The sequence below is a fragment of the Morus notabilis genome, unplaced genomic scaffold, assembly GCF_000414095.1.
Source record: "Morus notabilis unplaced genomic scaffold, ASM41409v2 Scaffold241, whole genome shotgun sequence".
Lineage (NCBI taxonomy): Eukaryota > Viridiplantae > Streptophyta > Magnoliopsida > Rosales > Moraceae > Morus > Morus notabilis.
Genome location: NW_010358037.1, coordinates 516252 through 537203, shown reverse-complemented (window position 1 = coordinate 537203; position 20952 = coordinate 516252). Strand labels below are relative to the sequence as shown.

Below are 20952 nucleotides of genomic sequence, written 5' to 3'. Positions count from 1 at the left end.
TTCTTGAACATGTTCCTTTTTTTTTTTTTATGATTCAGGGAACGTATTTTTGTTGCATATTAGGAACATGTTTGTACCTGAAAAAAAAAATGGTATAAACAAAATAAATTCTCATAAAATTGGGGTGTGGGCACAGTGCACACAAACAGAAGATTTCTTGAATAAAAGCATACGAAACAATCTTATTAAAAACAAAACTATAATCAAATTAAATGAACAACCCTGCCAAAAAATTACATGACATTCATATCCACTAGAAAGTGAAAGCCTCTCAAGTAATAAAATTGGTGAATTGACAGAATCAGAATAGATAGAAGATGCTCTTCTTCAGTTCTTGATCTCCTGCAGAGGACCCACATCCTGGAGACGCAAGTCCTGAATCTGTAAAAAGTGACACAAAATGAGCTATCGAATCTAACCAATTGAATTAACCCAAAAAAAAATTGAAATTAATTTCGTTAAATGATATTTATGACAAACCTTGTGATGATTTTTACTGGGCGGCAAGAGAGCCCCTCCCTTCCTGCTTCTGGCGAGAAGGCCTTTCGTCACAGGGGACATCAAAGAGTCGGTTGGGCTTCTATATCTACAAAATTTTGTAAACAAATTAAATAAAAAAATAATAATTGGCAAATTAAAAACGGAACATGGTTTTGTTAATTGCAGAGGATTATAATAAATAATTTTTTTTTTCAAAATAAAAAATGAAGAATTTTAGGTTTACCTTTCTGGGTACTTAAAAGCCTTGGGGACCTTGAGGAGATCGGGAGTGGTGGGCTTGCGCAAATCGGTCCCAGAATTTGGAGAGTTTTGAAGACTCTTATTGGTTTGAGCAATTGGGGTTGGTGTTTTGTGATCTTCGGAGACTGGTTTTACCGATTGGATTGGGGTTTCCATAGGATTTTCGACCTTGTTCTCCATTGGGATTTTTGTATATGTCATATTGTAATTTACCTGGAAACAGAAATTTATGAAGAACGAAGGTATAACAGGAGCACGAACTCTGGTATTTTTGTCTGAGAGAGAGAGAGAGAGAGAGAGTTTTTTTAGTGAGAGAAAGAGTTTGAGAAGGGATTTAACGTCAGGAGTGAGAGAAGAAGACGTATTGAGTGAGGGAGATGACCGTTTAATGGAAAAGAGACACAAATTTTGCAATTTGCAACGGTCGAATTTTCAAGGCGTCGTCAATGTTTCTGCGCTGACATTCAAAACTAACGTTGGTCGCTTCTGGGTGTAGACGTTCAATACTTGGAGGTCCAGGTCCAGGACTGGGCCAACTTGGTCCACCAATATTCCTTTTCCTGACCCACAATTTTCCTCCGTAAAAATTACTCAACCAATTAGGCTACCTATGCCCTTCTCTTTTTCTTTACCTTTTCTTTTATCCTTTTTTTTTTTCCTCCCTCTTAAGAAGAATGTAAAGTTTAACTTGACAATAATAAAAGAATAGGATTACTATAGGACTATTTGCAGGGAATTACTTATACATGTTTTCTTTTTAGGTTACTCACATCATAACTTTGTAAATTTTGAGATCGTTTTCACTTTACTTTTTAAATTTTAAAAATTCTCTCTATATTACTTTAAATTGCATTTTGTTTCACTTTACTCGGTTGTTCTATTTACCACCAAAAGGAGACAAAAAACACACCATAAGTGCTCACGTGGGGTTTCTTCGAGGGTAATACTCGAATTTTAATAGTAATCCCCAAATAATCAACCTTTAATCGCTATTTATTAAAGATTAAACTCAAATTTTAACCAAGAAAAAGTTAAGCACCTCTACCATAGGTGGGCACCATTTGTTGAGCATTGAGTTGGGGTTTCATGGCAACGAAAATCTTCTTTTCCAATAAGACTCAAACTCGAAATTCATCAAAGAAAAAAAAAAAAAAGCCCTTAATCAATGATATACGAAACATTAATATTTAGCGAAAACTTTTATTCACATTAGCCTCCATTTTCTTTTTTTTTTTTCTTTTTTTTTTTTTGGAACCCATCTTCTTGTTTCTAGAGAGTTTTTTTTTTTCGCAAAAATTTTCAGATTGAAAATGAGGTTTATGTTTGCAAACTTAACATGAAATGCTAATTAAGATTTTATGATTTACCTTCTTTGACCCCCCCCACGTGAGTGCGTATGGTGTTTTTTCATCTCTTTTGACAAGAAATGGAGGAGGCAAAGTGGAACAAGATAAAAGTTCTAAATAATATGAGTTGTAATTTTTAAAGTTTAGGAGAGAAAATGAGAAAAAATATCAAAATTCAAGAATATTAACGGGGATAATCTCTTTTTTGTTTGGCTGAAAATTACTTAAAACCAATATGTATAACCAAATCTACGATAAATGAAAACTAAGAGGATGTTTGGTAGAAGGATTCATTTCTTGATTTGAATCATAATTCGTAGTTTTTTACAGTATTTTCTTTTATAAAAAATACATATAAATTAAAAATGATTCAAATCACATGATTTAAATCCTCTAACTAAACGTACTTTTAACATTGCTTCGAGAAAGCACTTCATCGTCATGTACCGTGACCAAAATCATGACCATAGCCCGCAGCTACCGCCGCTATCTTCCTATATTGAAGTGGCCCAAGAGCGAGAGGATTGACCGTTGACCCATCAATGTGTGCCATATTTCCAATCCATGGACCCAATCGTTCTTGGACTATAAGCAAAGAAACTGTATATATATTTAGGCCTCGTTCGTTTCGATGATTCGAGTTTAGAATTTGAGTTGATATGTGATTGTATGTGAGAGCTTTTTATTGTAGCAAAAAAATTAGATGTGATTGTTTGTAAGAGCTTTTTACTGTAACAAAACTCGAATTCTAAACTCGAATCAGCGAAACGAACGAGGCCTATACACAATGTCATTTTTGTTTTGACCCCTGACCAGCGACCCCCACAAGTATAATTCATTTAGTGGGGCTATTGATCTCTCTCGATGGAAACAAAATCATTATGTGCCTGTGTGGGAACCTATATTTAAACAATATTTGCCACCTTAAATTGAGATTCCTTATGATTTGTAATTCCTATTTTAATTAAGCCAGTATTGACCTGATAACAAAATGTTTCAGGTCCATTTTACTAGTTTAGTTATTTTGTCACGTATATTGGGGAAAAAAAGAATATAGTACCCATTTTATTTCATCAATTTAAGTTTTATTACAGTAAAAAGTCTCAAAAACAGTCACATTTAAAATTTTTTATATAAAATCACATCTAACTCGAATTAGCGAATTAAACGGACCTTAAAATGGTCATTTTATCACTTGTAATAACAATTTCTTAAAAAGAAGAAAGAAGGAAAACTGTTAATATATACGGATAAGAAATAATAATAAAAAAAAACCTTTTGTTTGATCTAATCGTTAATGCAACGATGCATAAGGTAAGCCATGATGTAACGCAAGTGGCATGAAATTGACCATCTGGGTAGGTAAAACTCCATTAATTAGAAAAAGAAGAAGAAAAAGAAAATCAATTTTGAGATAAATAGCCATAACAAACTAATTAATTACATAAGCTGAGACCGTGGTCATATGGAATAGTACTTGGGCAATTTACATCGTCTGGACGTAATTGGCTGCAGAGGCGTGGTGTTAGGCACGTGTTATTGGCAGTCCCAAGTGTTGGGACTCTGTTTCTGATAGTTTCTGTGCTTCAGAAAGATACGAACTTTTTGAGTGAGGAATCGATAAGAAGCAATATCAGATTATTGATTCTTATGACTTGTATGATTAGCTGTCTTGCAACGGTCATGCTCATATCACATATAGGGCCGGCAATATAAATTACGACACGACGATACGATTCGAAAATGACACGAATTTTACGGGTTAAGGTTGAGAAAAAAGAAGTTCAGGTCAGAATTGAATCGACATGAAATTGACACAAAAAACACGGGTCAATTCCGGGTTTGACCCGCCTAATCCGAACACGACACGAAACTCGTAAAAAACTAAAAAATACATATATTTTTCATTTCATATTTTAAATTTTATTATGAACTTGTGATATCATGATAGTTATATTCAAAATCTTATACTATTATTTGTTTAATTTCAATGGATATTATCGTCCTTTCGCGTGTTATGAATTTTAAGTTATTTTTAATATGTAAAAAACTAATAAAAGTACATAATTTTCGTGTCAATTTCGGTTTCGCGGGTCAATTTCGGGTCACGGGTCATTTTCAGGTCGTGTCGTGTCAATTCGTAAAGTGGTTGTGTCGTGTTCGTGTTGCGGTTTTTAAAAAATTTCGTGTCACGGGTCGTGTTCGGGTTGACTGCAAATTTAGAAAGAAACGATCAAAAAACGACACAAACACGACACGAATTGTCACCCTTAATCACATACGAAAAGGTTAATGGGTTTACGAATTCCAGTTTTTAATTTAAATTTAAATATTATTTATGTAAATTTTTTTTTTTATAATAATAAAATTAGATATAATTTTTTATAAAAACTTTTAATTATAACAAAATTAATAAAATAAATGAGTCAAAAATATTTAAAAACTACTTGGGCACTTTTGGTGTCAAGAAAGTAACTGAAAGCAGTTACTTACTTAGGCTCTATTGGTGTTAAGAAAGAAGGGCAGGGTGCACTTACGGTGGAAAAAAGTTATTTGTTTCGTTGTTGTAGACTATTTTTTTATTTATTTTACCGATTTAAATCATAACTCATATTATATTTTAACTGTTAGATTAGTTGTTTTCACAGACCGGAGAGTAGGAGTATATGTCACACGCTGTAAATGTTTTATGTTAACATATACATATTTAACCTCCTTATAAGTGAACCAAAATACGTGTCCTACAATAAAAGTTTCCAAGAAAGTAATAGAAAACAAGTCTTATTTATGGTATAATACATGGGGTCACCGTTGGTGTTGAGCATTCTTATTGGTAGAGTAAGCCCCACTTGTAGGGCCTGTTTAGTTCGCTGATTCGAGTTTTTAATTCGAGTTGAGATGTGACTTTATGTGAGAGCTTTTTACTGTAGCAAAAAAGTTAGATGTGACTGTTTCTGAGAGTTTTTTACTGTAGCAAAACTCGAATTCTAAACTCGAATCGGTGAAGTGAACGGTGCCTTACTTTATGAGATCCACTATTTATTAGTGTGCTGTGTCCAACACTATTAATGTCTTTTAGTTTATTTTATTTTATTTTATTTGTGGATCTCATACTTATTTATCTTTTATTAGTGTGCGCTGTGGTATTAAACACAAGTGTCTCTAGTATTGTTAAGAATATTTCTTTGTTAGTAACCATTGTTAAGAATCAGACACTCTAATTCTATATTAATAAGGGAGCAATAAAATAGTGAAAATAAATCAAGCAAACATGAAAACACAATTTATGAGCTTTGCATCAATAATATATTACATTCTTTTTCAGCTACTACAATAATTTATTATGATTCGTGAATATATGAGATACAAGATAATAATCATCATGACAATAATTATAACTTCATGACTTAACAACCTTTGTGATTTCTGATAAATATCTAACAGTCACTCGCAATGTTGACTATATCACTTAAATATAGGGAAGTGATAACTTGATAACCCTACTTAGCGAGTGCAGTCCTATATAAATTTTGGAAGGAGAAGGAAAATATATATATATATATATCTATATATATATATTATGAGAATATATATTATGAGAATCCCATGTGCATGTGTTGAAATTAAGCAACCCCGGCCACTTGAATATTATCTTTCCACCTTCCAGATATAGGCTATGCCGCACATGATCATATATTACTGTAAAGGAAAGGGACCCGCGCATATGTAATTGTTTTGTCATACTCTCTTATCACGATTCTCACTTAATTAAGCCAAAAATGATTAAATTGAAAGCCACCCTCTGCACTTAATTCCAAACCCCTTCAAAACTTAGGATTTGTTTGGTAAGGCGGATTAGAAGATGGAAGGGAAGGGGTGGGAAAAAATGGGCGAGAGGAAATTTTTTATTTGTTTAGTAGGATGGATTGATGAAAGGAGTGAATTCTCAAGGGGTTGTGAATCCACCCGGGCCCACCAAAAACAATCCCCCCTATATTGGACGGATTGGGAGGTGAAGAAGAAAGTTAATGGTGAAATGTCCATTTTGACACTCTTTTCATAAAACTTGCAATACCAATTACTATATTTGTATTTTTTTTTCAATACCATTCCATCTCATTATATATATATATATATTATAACGTTATTAATAATTTGTTTTTAGATATAGATAAATGATAATTTTAAAACTCATGTATACATATGTAAAACATATATTTAATTGTTATTGCATAATATAAATTTAATATTTTCTTATTTTTTTCAAAAATTTTTAAACGGTAATAATTTTTTTCATTTTTCATTTTTTTTCTTTTTACTCAAAACTATTTGTGTGTCTATATATTCGTTTTATTTTTTTTTTTATAAAAATGTTCCCATATGTAAATTTTTTAAAAAGTTTATTTGTTTATATGTACAAATTGAATATTAAAAATTTTATTTATAGAAAATTACATATAGCATTATTAGTTATTAATCAATAGACATCTTAAAAATGAAAACTAATTTATTTAGCATGAGCAATATAGTAATTTTAAGAATCAAACTAAACCTCCCATCTTCCTTTCTTTTCAATACCAAATAAAGGGTAAGATAACAACAATCATTCATTCATCTCATACTAAACAATTTTGAGAAAAATTACAATTCATCTATTCCTTCCCACTCCCACTCCCCATCCCTCATACCTAATCCATTCTTCAATCAATCCATCCCTCCTACCAAACGGACCTTAACCTCCAACTACACGAGAAAAAAAGTGAGACATTGTGGGTCAACGAGGAACACTTCAATGTGGTTTTGTCTTGCATATATTATATATATAGAGGGAGAGAGAGAGTAATTAAGCTTTGACATAATTAACAGAAACGACACGCTTTTCTCTTAATAGTTCTTTATTTCATCTGGTTGTTCACTGCAGCGTGGTCTCTTTAGTAATAAAAACGACTGGTTGTAGTGATTTCAGAAATTAAAAAAAAAAATCTCCAAAAGGCATTGAGGGGCCTTCTTCAATGCTTCTTTCAACAACTCTGCTGCTATCACCTCTGTTTTCACTATGATATGTCTTAAATAGCATTATTATTTACAGTTTTCTGCTCCTATACTACTAGTACTATTCATAGCTGAAGATATATTAACTCCACTTGCACAGACTATAAACAATTTGCACAATTCTCTTCTATCAATATTAAGGCGTCGTTCACTTTGCAGATTCGAGTTTTCAATTCGAGTTAAGATGTGATATTTTCTTACAGCTTTTCACTGTAACAGAAAAAGTTAGATGTGACATTTTCTGAGAGCTTTTTACTGTATAAACCTAGAACTGAAAACTCGAATCGGTGAAATGAACGAGTCCAATAATTCTTTATCCTTTCAAAGTTAAGGGAAAAAAATATCTCAAGAGTACTTTCACTTACGCGTGTTTTAGAGCATGGACATCCAAAATTCCCATTTTGTGATAGTACTCACAATTTGTCCCCTACACATGATAGTACTTATAGTAAAATACGCCAATTATAGAATATCTATGAAATAATTAATTAATTCAAAATTGTTTGGAACTATGAGCTATTAAGCTAAGTGGAGATCTATCACTTTTTGCTTGTAAATTAGAGGATACGCAGCCTCTTTACGTCCCCACCAAGTACCATATTGAGGACGATCAATTGGAATCACATGTGGAATATTAAAATGAGAATCGGTTTATCTTCTCGTGATCGACAATGTACTCTCAAGATCTATACACGTCAATCACACAATCTCACTATTTCGTTCTGCAGCAATGCCTTCACCCCCACCGGTACGTCGGATGTCCATATGCTTGTGTAGCGTGATATGGACTATATGCATGGGAGAGACACATTTGAACCAGGAGGCAATGCAGGGAAGAATATACGGTTTTATACCAAGTAGATCACGTTACTAAGGGGACGTTTGGAAAGAAAATTTGTGCCATGATTCGAATCATAGTTCGTAATTCGTTACAGTATTTTGTCTCACAAAATACACGTAAAACGAGAATAGTTCTGAATCATGATTCTAAATCCATGAACCAAACGTTCCCCTGTTTGGCTATGCCTACCAAAAAAAAAAATAATGGTGATCTAATTTGAAGGTTAAAAGTTAGAGCCTTTTCACAACCTTTTCGAATAGGGCAATGCAAGTCCAAGGAGAGCCCGTCATCATATTCATGGCCATCATCACCATATGGCCACAAAGACACACCAAAATAATTTTGGAAACCAATATGACGCTTCCGGCCTGGCTGGCCTCTTCGCGTGCACGTAAAGAGACACTGCAGTAAAAGCGTTTCCCTTTTTAACTGGATATAAAAACCGCTTTTTATATCCTGGCCAAAACTATTTTCTAATATTTTTTGCTAATTAAATATCATGATAAAAATATTATGTTATAATTTGTGTGTTGCAGTTTTCCTTTCTTTTATTTATTTATTTTATTTTTTTGAAGGGTTTCCTTTCTTTTATTTGGACAATCTGTTTTTAATGATTTGTTATAATCAAATATGCATGAAAATCGGGTATGTAGGAATGAAGCAAGCAATACAGGAAGTTGATTTATATGTATATACATATATATATATATATATATATAATTATGGGAAAAGCGCAAAATACTGTTTGTAATTTAAAATGTATAAAATTGCAGTACTTCTACATGTTCCAAGATTTTGAGAGGTGAATCTCTACTGAAGTGACGTATATTCACGTCAACAAATGTCGACAGTACATACAAATTAATCAGTACAGAAAGAAAATTCAAAATTTACCGCGCTTGTAAAATATTTGTTGGCCTATTTATTTTAGCCTTTTGCCATCATTGGTTGTTACGTAAATATTCACTTTAAATAAATTTTTTTAGTACGTTAATATATTGAAACATTAAAGACATGTTTTTTTGTCTAAAAAATTTTAAAAAAAAGATAACTCAAATTTTAATTTTATTAAAATTCACGTTCTTTTAAGTTTCAACTTTATTTAATTTTATTCAACTTTATTCAAGTTCTAACTTCAACTCAAGTTATAACTCAAATTTAACTCAAAAACTACACTCAAATTACACTCCAAAAAAACAACTCTTAAATTTTTTATTTTTATTTATTAAATTTGTATAAAAAATATATAAAAATTAAAAAATACGTAAATTTAACGATTAAAAGAATCTCTAAAAAAAACTTTTGACTTTTGAGTACCATTTTTCATGTGGAATAAAGAAAAATAACTAAAAAACAAAAAGGCGATTGAAATATATATTACTAATGACGATATTATATACTCGAACTCAAAAATATATAAACATAAAGAAATATGTCGAAATGATTTGATAGCATATGAACGAAATTCATATCTCGGTTAAAGTTAATTAATTAAGACGGAAACTGGCTAGCAGGCATAATAAGTATGAATATCCCAGGTTAGCGTACCACTTTTTGAGTACCTACTTGTTCTCCCCACTTCTGGTATACAATAATTGCTAGAGGCCGCAAATTAAAGATCAATAGTGATTCCAAAGTTAAATATATTTTTTTTCAACCAACAAGGTCCATAGATTATTTTTTAAATAAATAAAAGTAAGTGTAATAAAAAAATACAGTTCGATGAATCTTATCCAAACAAAACAAAAAGAGGGGGAAATTAATATTTATGAGACTGGAGAGGATAAAGCCAATATTGAAGAAAAAAGGTAGTCAAAGTCAGGTATATGGATACAAGAGGAATTAATGGAGGATTAAAGGGACACTGTTTCATGGGCACGCGTAGGGCATGTGATCCCATTGCCTTATTATTAATACCAACACTTAAGTCACACCTCCCCTACGGAAATCAAAGAATTTATGTTGGCCCAAATAATAAGGGCACCCCACCCTTATCATGTACTTGAATTTCCATATTGCCCTTTTTTGGCAATTTTTTTTTATATGGTGTGGAGTTGTGACTCCGACATCACACAAAAAATAAAATTACCATATAATTTGGATCTGAATGAATACACGCACATATTCACGCTCCTATCACTTGAGCTAGTCTAAGTTGACGTTTAATTCGTGGATTCAGAATTATTCTCAATTTACGTATGTTTTTTATGAAAGAAAATATTGTAGCGAATCACGAACTATGATTCGAATCATGGCACGAATCTACCAACCAAACATATCCTAAGTGGTCTCTTTTTGGCATTTTCCTTTTTTTGCTCATCCTAAAACCTTTGAAGGGCATTATTGCCTTTTCACATCCTAGGCTGTCCGTTTTAGCAGAATTCAATGGGTGGCAAACTCCATTGCGTTAATATATTCAGTGATGACATTCACAAGTCACAATTACTCTCTCTCTCTCCTATTTAATCCATACTGAATAGCACACTCGTTACTTACCATCACACACAACTAGGAAGCAACACAGTTTCCTTTTCTTTCCTTGCAGCTTCTTCTTCTTCTTCTTCATCATTATTATTAAGGGCTTGGCTTAGCTTGGCTTGGCCATGGCCAGAAGAGTACAGATCTTGGCCGTTTGGTTAGTAGTCTGTGTTTTGCCTTTTGGTCTCCAAGTTAGGGCAAGCCATGGAGTGAAGGAAGAAAGAGAGAAACGACAACAACGAGAAGAAGAAGCTCGTGATAGGATTGTGGAACTTCCTGGGCAACCAAAGGTCTCTTTTCAGCAGTTTTCAGGTTATGTCACCGTTAGCCGAGTCGCCGGTAGAGCCCTCTTTTACTGGCTCACTGAGGCTGTTCATGAACCCTTGTCAAGGCCTCTTGTCGTTTGGCTCAATGGAGGTAAGAAAACAAATAAACTTTCGTCATTATGTGTTATATATATATGGAGATAATTCAAGAGTTGGGTTCTTGTTGCAAGCATGAGTTTATTTGGTTTGTTACTTTGTTATATTTTTTTGATTATATTTTTCGTTTTGATATATGCTACTGTGTTGATCCAGATGGTTATTTTTGAAGTTGGTAATTTGTTTTATTTTATTTTATTGTATTTGCTCACTGTTATATTGCATTTTGAAAAGACAGGTTGTTGACCTAACAACGGATCGTCAATACAGAAAATTTATTAACATTCTAGCATTTAAATATATCGATAAAATATTTTCAAGAAAACAATTTTTTTTTTTTTTTTTTTTTTACTTTACTTTTTCTATTGTCCCTTATTTTTAATCTTGTTTCCTATTCAATTGAAGCCTCTCTGATCTCTCTCTCTCTCTCTCTCTGGCGGGGTGTTGTAAAGCAGAAAAGAGTGTAATATATTAGTGTAAAGAGAACAAAAGGAAAAAGACTAGAAAATGTTATTAAAAACATGTTTTTTTTTTAAAAAAAGAAGAAGAAGAAAGAAGAAAACGAATAAGCAGTTGAGTCCACATCAAGGGCCTACCATAATATTGGCTACAGGAATGATGGCACAACTATTAATAGATGTTACAAATTACATAAACGTTACAACCTAATAATTCATTTCCATGTTTGGATAAGCAGAAAACGCCATCACTCAGAAAAGCAAATAATGACACAATGCTGAATGCTCTCACTCTCTCTCTAGCTCGTAGTTGAATGAAGTCGGTACATCTGCAGTCAATACAATGGACTCAAAATATTCTTGAAAGCAACCAGAAACTAACTTCACTTAAGTTTTGTGTAGCCACACTTCTGTAAAAGTCTAGGACTAAATGATGACCATGCGAGATTATTTACCAAATATGTGCACGCCTTTTTGCACCAAAATTAAAGATACAAGTAGTGCTAGATATCCAATTTTAGTCTCAATACATACCAAGTTGCGTGACGGTAAGTTGTCATTTTTCACAAGTAGACGCGGTTTTTAAGATTAGTACTCATATATATAATATGTAAATGCAATCTTTTAAATACCTATTATTAAAGTAGATTGATATTAAAAGTTGATATAAGAGTTTGATCCTCTCATTATTTTAAAGGCAATGAAATTTAACCCTTTTTTTTTTTTGTTCTATTGGTTACCACAATAGCAAGATTTAATTAAAACAATTAGAGAAAATTAGGGAATCTTTCCTGTCAATTGACTTCTTTAGTTTGTGTCACGAGTTCTGACTCTAAACGGAAAAACAAGGGCGAAGAAATCTACTAATATTGAAAGAAGGGTAAAATCTTTATGCTTCCTTGCTAGAAGGGCATTCTTCTCTAGAAGGGCATTCTTCTGAATTACTATCAGTTAAGTTCTACACAGCTACTCATTAATGCACTAATATAATCTTGTGTTTACCATGTGCTGTTGTTAATTTACAAAAGTGATCACTATAACCTTTTGCAGCGAAATTAAAAGATCATGATAGTTAGTCCTTTTTCTTTCGTTGCTTTTGGTGGTTGTTAGGACCCGGTTGCTCATCTGTGGCATATGGTGCATCTGAAGAGATAGGCCCATTTAGAATTAACAAGACTGCCTCAGGACTATACCTCAACAAGTTCTCATGGAACACTGTGGCCAACCTCCTGTTCTTGGAAACTCCGGCCGGTGTCGGATTCTCTTACAGCAACCGCTCCTCCGATCTGCTTGATACCGGAGACCGCCGCACCGGTACTACTATACTAAATTAAGAGCACAAACAAATCAACCTACATTTTCACATCTAATCAACGAATTGTATTTGTATACCGCTTAATTACTGAATATGAATGCTCAAATTATTCAACATAATTGATTTGGCAGCCCATATACATGTCAGCAATAGTAAACTATTGAGTATTAATCATCACTTCAGAAGTTCTTTCAAAAAGAGAGGGGAAAAAAAAGTTTTATATATACACACACCTTTTCAACACTAATAATGATTTGTAGTGCAATAGTGCTATTAGCTTAATTTGTCCTCTTTCTCTGCCAACTATTTTGATGGGCCATTATATATATATATATATATATATATATAAATATATACACGATTCAGCAAAGGACTCACTAGAATTCCTCATCCGATGGCTGGACCGATTCCCAAGATACAAAGGCCGAGAAGTGTTTCTCACTGGAGAGAGCTACGCAGGCCATTATGTACCTCAACTCGCTAGAGAGATCTTGATCTACAACAAACGGTCCAAGAACCCCATAAATCTTCGTGGAATTATGGTACTACTATAATTACATTACAAAATTAATCTTCCCTTATTTATGTAATTTCTTATTTAATATTGTTTGATTTTGATTAATATATACGACCTATAATATGAAGAAACATGTATTATTATCAGTGAATTATATGTAATGAAGTGAAAAAAAAAATGATCAAGTGTTGTATAATATAGGTGGGGAACGCAGTGACAGACAACTACTATGATAACGTAGGGACAGTGACATACTGGTGGAGCCATGCGATGATATCTGATAGAACGTACAAGCAGCTCATCAACACGTGTGACTTTCGCCGACAGAAGGAGACTGACCAATGCGAGTCCATGTATAGCTATGCCATGGACAAGGAGTTTGGCAATATTGACCAGTACAACATCTATGCACCCCCTTGCCACATCAACTCCGACGGCAGCGCCACCGCCACCCGCCACTCCATGCATCTGCCTCACCGCCCCTATTCGGTATTTTGCCACGTCTTTTTTAGTTCACGCCAAATATATATCAATGTGAAATTTTAAGATCTTATTTAGTGATTGACAATATATCACACTTTTTTATATGTTCGATCAGATATGATGGATAAAAAATTTTTAAAAAAAATCTAATGAGGTGTTTGGTACGAGGATTCGTGTTATAGTTCGTGGCTCGTTACAAAATTTTTTCTCATAAAAAACACACGTAAACTAAGAATGATTCTGAATCATAGTTCTAAATCCATAAACTAAACGTCCAAATAACTCAAATTCCAATGACTTCATCCTCAAATGCCTCCTATCGTAAATATTGTGACATGATCCTTCACTTTGTATCAATATTTTTGTTTTTAAGTCAAATAAAAAAAATAAAAACAAAAGAAAAACATAAATCATATCCTTCGACTTAAATATTGAGATTTGGTTATATGGACGTATGATTAAAGTTGTACATTGATTTTCTTAATTTAGATGATGTTCCGGAAGTTATCAGGCTATGATCCGTGTACGGAGAAATATGCTGAAATTTACTACAACAGGCCGGATGTGCAGAAAGCACTCCACGCCAACATAACAAGAATTCCTTATAAATGGACTGCTTGTAGGTGAGTCTCTATAGATCAAGCATAATCAAATAAAATATGCAAAACAAAGGTTTTAATTTGCTAAATATATATTAATTTTTCTTAATTGATGTATATATGCAGTGAGGTTTTGAATAGAAATTGGAACGACACAGAGGTTTCTGTTCTTCCAATTTACAAGGAGATGATAGCTGCTCGTTTGAGAGTTTGGGTTTTCAGGTTGAAATTGCAGATTATTTGCTATTATATATATATATATATATATATATATTCTTTATATTTAAACCAAATTAGTTTATTATAATTTATAAGCGTTTTCTTGACTAATGTTATTATTAATTATGCAGTGGAGATGTGGATTCGGTGGTGCCAGTCACAGCCACAAGGTTTTCCCTTGCACGACTCAATTTACCAACCAAAATTCCTTGGTACCCTTGGTATGTCAAAAAGCAGGTTAGTACACCAATTGATGATACTTTTTCTCAAAACATTTTTAGTTTATATATAGATATGATAAGATATTAATTTTCTCTATTATTGTTTCTTTGGCATTATTTAACTTACACAAACGATTAAAGAAAAATGTTTATGATCATCAAGTAGTATTTGTACGGTTCGGCAAGTAGCTTTGTAAATTAAACAAGTTTCTCATTGTTTTTGGGATTGATCAATATATAAAACGGACTCTTTTTGGTGTTTCCCTTATGTTCTCTGTTTATCAGTCATTGGATTTGTATTAAATCTGATCAAAAGTCAAATCAGATTAAAAAAATAATATAGATTAAACGGCTGATAAACAGAGAACACCGGTGTTCTTAAAAAAAAGAGAATTAAGCTTGTGTTTTATAATCAACATTGATCAACGCCAGCTTACCCTACAGAATTATGTCCTCATTATAATGTGGATTTTTTTTCCTTAAATACTTCCACACCTTGTAACTAGTGCTTTTGTTTTTTAGCACGTAACAGCTAGTCAAATTAATTAGGTATTGGTTTGATTGACAAGAAGCATAAATCCAGCAAGTGACTCCAAAAACTAATAGATCTTAATTAATCAATGACTATATGACTAGCCTGTAGATTCTTATGTAATTTGGCAGAATCTAATTCTACATACCAAACCATGCAATTTTTTATGTGTAAATCTTAACACATGAGGAAAAAGAGAAAAAAAAAAAAAAAAAAAAAAAAAAAAAAAAGCCAACAAAAACAACAACTATTAAGGAGACGTGAAGGTAGCGGTGGAGGCGCTGACATTGGTGAGTTCTAATTGGGAAGTAGAGTTCGTCAAAGATTGAATGTATCTGTCTCTCGAGATTTTTACTCTTTTAATTTTATGTGAATGATTGACAATATTCTAACTCATAAGTTGAATTGTTGGGCTATTTTGGCCCCTGTTTTTTTTTTTTTCCTTTTGAGAAAAATGTGTGTATTCCTTTAATTTATTTTTCTTTCTTTGCCTATAAATATTTATGTATTTAGTCTAATTTTTTCTTTATATTATAAAGGTGGGAGGGTGGACAGAAGTGTATGAAGGATTGACATTTGCAACAGTGAGAGGAGCAGGTCATGAAGTCCCACTTTTCAAGCCCAGAGCAGCACTTCAGCTATTTAGATCATTTATTGAAGGAAACCACCTTCCCAAGTCTTGAAAAAAAAAAATATTGAAAATTAAAGAAGGGGATAAAGCAAGATGTCCCAACAAATTTGATTACTAATTTATTCTGAAATTGTTGTTTTTCTAGAAGATGAAATATGTAATCGGTGACAAACAAGTAGAGAAAGTAGAAAGAGAAAGAGAAAGAGAGAATTGTACTATTGTGCAATGGGTAAGGCAAAAGGGAATTAATCAAGAAGGTTTTGCTTGTACTAATTATGCATATATGTATGCATTTGTTTAAGATATTCAATTCAACCTCTCATTTTAATTCGAAATCCACTATTTTGTAGATGTAAATGCGAATTATGTACTTGAAGGAGAATTAATGGTTCTAATAATAGTATCTATATGCATATATATATATATATATAGACACACACATGGAAAACGAAAATTGCGCACCGTTGAAATGATATTTGCACTTTAATCATGCATCCAAAGAATGAGTCAAAGACCTTTTCATGGTTCAATCATGCATGTGCAGCAACAGCGCAGGTATGTTAGTGAGATCGTAGATTAAATAATGGAGTATAAGGGTCCGCTTAATTCGTTGATTCGAATTTTTAATTTGAATTGAGATATAACTTTATATGAGAACTTTTTAATATAATAAAAGAGTTAAAATTTAATTGTTTATGAAAACATTTTACTATAATAAAATTCGAATAAGTGAAATGAATAGAGCATGAATATACCAATTGAAGACTACCTACTCGTCATTTTGTTAAATTCGGAAACAGGCAATATATAATGGTTAATTTTTTTATACTACTTATAAAAGAATAATTTCACATGTAACACTAGTTTCAATTTTATTGTTGGTTCTACTGTCACATCAGATTTTTTATAATTATAGAAGTTACTGACAGTTATGATAAGTTGAATAACTACTGTAGAAATTATAATAACTATTTCAATGTTATTTATAAGATTGTTAATTAATTAGTGCTGTGAAAGTAATTAACCCAGGCAACCATGCCTACTTTTCACAAAATGAGCTTGCTACGAAATGACACAAATCATGCAAGATATATTAGAAAACTGAAAAAGTACATATTTTCGTACGAACTACAACTACAAAAGCTGAGGTTTTTTTTTTTTTAATTTTTGAAAGTGAGGAAATTTTGAGTTATGCTGCTAGAATTAATTGCGTCTTTTTATAATTTAAATTTTTATTATGAGAAAAAAATATTATAATTAAAAAATTAAATTTAAATTTTTATAAAAAAATAAAATTTAATTTAAATTGTGAAAAGATTAAGGTCTCGTTTATTTCACCGATTTGAGTTTTTAATTCTAAATTTTTACAATAAAACGCTTTTAGAAAATATCACATCTAATTTTTTGTGCTACAGTAAAAAGTTTTAAAAAATATTACATTTCAACTTAAATTAAAAATTTAAATCTGTAAAATAAATGAGATATAAAATTTTAAAAATTTATTATCAATTTTTAATATAAATTTAACAGTTAAAAAATAAAAAATTATCAATATTTTATTTTTATCGGTGAGATAAGAGAAGCTTCCAAAAAAAGAATAAACGGGGATATATAATCTCCAAAATGGCTGGTACCCTTGTCAAATCCGTACACTAATTTCACTCGATAGATTTTTTCCCTGCCACCCTTGAAAAGTCAAGTGGCCGTACAGTCACTTTTGACTGTTTGAAGATCCCCCGTAGATTTCTTGCTTGAAAATTTTCATGGTCCTTTCTTTCTTTAGAGTTTCTGCATCTTCCCCAACTCCGTTTTCGTCGCATCCCGTACTGCGACTTCTCAGGTAGGTAGCTCTCTTGCGTTTATATTAGGGCGTTTATTTCGTTGATTTGAGTTTAAAATTTAAATTTTTTTATAGTAAAAAGTTTTCATAAATAATCACATCTAATTTTATTACTAAATAAAAAATTCTCACGTAAAATCACATCTCAACTCAAATTTTAAACTCGAATCAGCGAAGTGAACGGCCTTTTTGGTTCATTTCTTTTATATCAAGTCATTCATGGTGATTCAACTTTTGTGTATTTTGCTTCTGTATTGAGATGGGTTTTCAATTTTTCCTTTTTTACTGAGAATTTTTTAGTTTTCCTGTGATGGGTATTTGATGAATTTTCACTTTTCGGTTTCTTTTACTGGATAGGATTGCATTAATTGTTGGCCTGAGATATCAAGAGGCTCACCAAGTCTCTGGGAATTAAATGCTTTTGGTTGAGCTATCAAAATCATTCTAGCTCAAGTGGTAAAAGGTTTTTGAGGAGTGGCCTGGCCTGTCTTTGACCCAAAGAAAGAAAAAGTATATTTTTTTATTTGGTCATGGCAGATTGTAAATCTGCAGTCCCTGAATTAGAAGGGGAAGAGGATTTAATTGCGGCGGCTAAGTCGATAGCAAGGGCATTGGGGTCTAAGAAGAATCTTACAGATGAAGCAAGGAAGATTCTGGTTGATCTTGGCACCCAATTGTCTTCTATTGCCATACCCGAAGAGAGAAAAGATGAGGGGATTTGTGAGATTGAGAGTCTACTTGATGCTGTGCAAGAGAAGGTCATGAGTTGGGAATCAGATCAGTCCATGATATGGGATGCAGGCCTCGATGAGGCTTTTGAGTATCTAAATGCTGCAGATAAAGCTCGGAAATTGACTGAGAGATTGGAGAGTTTGTGTTTGAGTAAGGGTGATTGTGATGATGATGGTGGTGGTCATGATGAGAAGCGTGAGCTGCAAAGGAGGGCTTATGATGTTCTTCAGATGGCAATGGATAGGCTTGATGAAGAGTTTAGATACATGCTTGTCCAGAACAGGCAACCATTTGAGCCCGAACACATGTCTTTTCGTTCGAGCGAGGATGAGACTCTTGATGAGGGCTCCATAAACTCTTATGGGGATGATTCTTTTGAGTCTCCTCTGAACAGAGATAGTCTCAGCCGAGTCTCTGAGGAATTCCTCGTTGATTTGGTTCATCCCCATGTGCTTCCTGAGCTTCGAAGCATTGCAAATTTGATGTTCAATTCGAAGTACGATAGGGAATGTGTCCAGACTTATACTAGTCTGCGAAAGGATGCGTTGGACGAGTGCTTGTTCATTCTTGAGATGGAGAAACTGAGCATTGACGATGTGCTCAGAATGGAGTGGACCAACTTGAATTCCAAAATCAGGAGGTGGATTTGGGCTATGAAGATCTTTGTCCGGGTTTATCTTGCTAGTGAGAAATGGCTTTGTGACCAGATCTTCGGGGAGCTTGGACCGATCAGTCTAGTGTGTTTCATTGAGTCGTCGAAGACTTCGATATTGCAGCTTCTGAATTTCAGTGAAGCCATGTCTATTGGCCCCCAACAACCAGAGAAGCTGTTCCGAATTCTTGACATGTATGAGGTTCTTGGGGATCTTATTCCTGATATAGAAGCCTTGTACATGGGAGAGGCTGGTTCTTCCATAACAGCGGAATGTCACCAGGTTTTTAGCAGATTAGGCAACTGTGTGAGGGCTACTTGCATTGAATTCCAGAATGCTATTCTGTCTAACCACTCGAATAATCCGATTTCAGGAGGTGGAATCCATCCACTAACCAGGTATGTCATGAACTACATCAGGACTCTCACCGACTATAGTGAGACCCTAAATTTGCTTTTCAAGGACCATGATGATGAAGGGGATCACATTGCATTATTGTCTCCCGATGCGAGTCCAACTACAGAAGAGGAAGATAAAAGCAGAGTTTCCCCAATGGCTCGATATTTTGTATCACTTGCTGTGGTTTTGGAACGCAACCTTGATGCCAAGTGCAAGTTGTACAAAGAAATTTCTTTGCAGCACTTGTTCTTGATGAACAACATACATTACATGGCTCAGAAGGTGAAAGGGTCTGAACTAAACGCTATATTTGGAAGTGAATGGATTAAGAAATGCAACGGGAAATTCCAACATCACGCAATGGACTACCAAAGAGCCACTTGGGGTTCAATCCTTTCTTTGTTCAAGGATGAGGGAATACAGAACCCGGGCTTGAATTCAATCTCGAAAATCCGTCTCAAGGAGAGGTTCAGGAGCTTTTATCTCGCTTTCGAGGAAATTTACCGAACTCAAACAGCATGGATTGTTCCGGATATTGAGCTCCGAGAAGACCTCAGAATCTCAACATCCCTCCAAGTAATCCAAGCTTACAGGACATTCGCGGGAAGACATTCTACTCACATAAATGATAAGAGCATCAAGTACAGTGCTGATGATTTGGAGAATTTTCTTTTGGATCTGTTTGAGGGATCCCCAAAATCATTACAGAATCCAGGTAGAAGGTGATTGCCACGATTATAGTGTAACTTAAAAGAGTCGAGCTTTTTGTGTCCTTGTCTGCTTGCTCTTGTTTGTGTCCTGTATAGTGTTATATGATTGAAGATGTTTTTTCATCATTTTATTTATTTGTGATTGATCCGTTTGGTAAAGGGATTCGTTTCCTGATTCGAATCATGATTCGTGGTTCGCTACAGTATTTTCTCTCATAAAAAATACACGTAAATCGAAAATAGTTCTAATCTATAAACCAAACGGGCTCTCGCGTATAAAGCAAAAAGTTATTTTGAAACTCTTAACAGGTTTGGCTAAATTTATGTACTCTTGCCTTTTTTTTTCTTCTCTGATTTTGTTTTTCATTTGAGATCTGCTTAGATATCAACTATAATGAGAAAATCCAAGCCACAATGGAGAATCATTAGTGAAATTCCCTAATACAACCAGGCACACAACACAACAAATGAGCACCTAACTGAAAATTGGCCATAAATTCCACATGCTTTAATTTGTTGCTTACAGCGTAAGCCAGACTTTACAAAATGAGGTCAAAATTCTTGGCTCAGTTCGAAGGATCCATTTGGTCTTTCCTAATAGATGTGCAAGCATGTAGACCAAAGAAAGATTACAAAAATGCCCATATTATCTATTGGTGCATTACTTTATAGAAATTAAAAACCCAAATTGTCATTTTTCTGATTTGAATATTGAATAGATTTTTCAAGCTGGGGGGTTTTGTTTTCTAGCAAGCGGTCAAGT

General features: G+C 33.3%; 3 protein-coding genes across 3 annotated transcripts; 2 read left to right on the top strand and 1 right to left on the bottom strand.

The window, feature by feature from the left end:
• Window positions 1-125: 125 nt before the first annotated feature.
• LOC21403893 lies at window positions 126-1197 on the bottom strand. Its single transcript, XM_010091331.2, has 3 exons — window positions 725-1197; window positions 481-586; window positions 126-381 (listed from the first exon to the last, which is right to left on the bottom strand). The coding sequence occupies exons 1-3, from the start codon at window positions 940-942 to the stop codon at window positions 328-330; spliced, it is 378 nt and encodes a 125-aa protein (XP_010089633.2). The 5' UTR covers window positions 943-1197; the 3' UTR covers window positions 126-327.
• A 9288-nt stretch (window positions 1198-10485) lies between these two features.
• On the top strand, window positions 10486-16132 carry LOC21403891 (serine carboxypeptidase-like 25). The gene is made up of 8 exons (XM_010091329.2): window positions 10486-10875; window positions 12449-12652; window positions 13020-13195; window positions 13372-13659; window positions 14143-14276; window positions 14379-14474; window positions 14603-14708; window positions 15764-16132. The coding sequence occupies exons 1-8, from the start codon at window positions 10584-10586 to the stop codon at window positions 15905-15907; spliced, it is 1440 nt and encodes a 479-aa protein (XP_010089631.1). The 5' UTR covers window positions 10486-10583; the 3' UTR covers window positions 15908-16132.
• Window positions 16133-17621: 1489 nt separating this feature from the next.
• LOC21403890 (exocyst complex component EXO70E2) lies at window positions 17622-20331 on the top strand. Its single transcript, XM_010091328.2, has 2 exons — window positions 17622-17695; window positions 18053-20331. The coding sequence occupies exon 2, from the start codon at window positions 18226-18228 to the stop codon at window positions 20203-20205; it is 1980 nt and encodes a 659-aa protein (XP_010089630.1). The 5' UTR covers window positions 17622-17695; window positions 18053-18225; the 3' UTR covers window positions 20206-20331.
• The last annotated feature ends 621 nt before the right edge of the window (window positions 20332-20952 follow it).

Excerpts from the sequence above, each read along its gene's own strand:
- LOC21403893 (XM_010091331.2), bottom strand. The coding sequence starts at position 942 with ATGACATATACAAAAATCCCAATGGAGAACAAGGTCGAAAATCCTATG. Across the intron at positions 587-724 it reads GCTTTTAAGTACCCAGAAAG|ATATAGAAGCCCAACCGACT; the intron begins GTAAACCTAAAA and ends AAAATTTTGTAG. Across the intron at positions 382-480 it reads CCAGTAAAAATCATCACAAG|ATTCAGGACTTGCGTCTCCA; the intron begins GTTTGTCATAAA and ends CACTTTTTACAG.
- LOC21403891 (XM_010091329.2), top strand. The coding sequence starts at position 10,584 with ATGGCCAGAAGAGTACAGATCTTGGCCGTTTGGTTAGTAGTCTGTGTT. Across the intron at positions 14,475-14,602 it reads TTGAGAGTTTGGGTTTTCAG|TGGAGATGTGGATTCGGTGG; the intron begins GTTGAAATTGCA and ends TTAATTATGCAG. Across the intron at positions 14,709-15,763 it reads CTTGGTATGTCAAAAAGCAG|GTGGGAGGGTGGACAGAAGT; the intron begins GTTAGTACACCA and ends TATATTATAAAG.
- LOC21403890 (XM_010091328.2), top strand. The coding sequence starts at position 18,226 with ATGGCAGATTGTAAATCTGCAGTCCCTGAATTAGAAGGGGAAGAGGAT.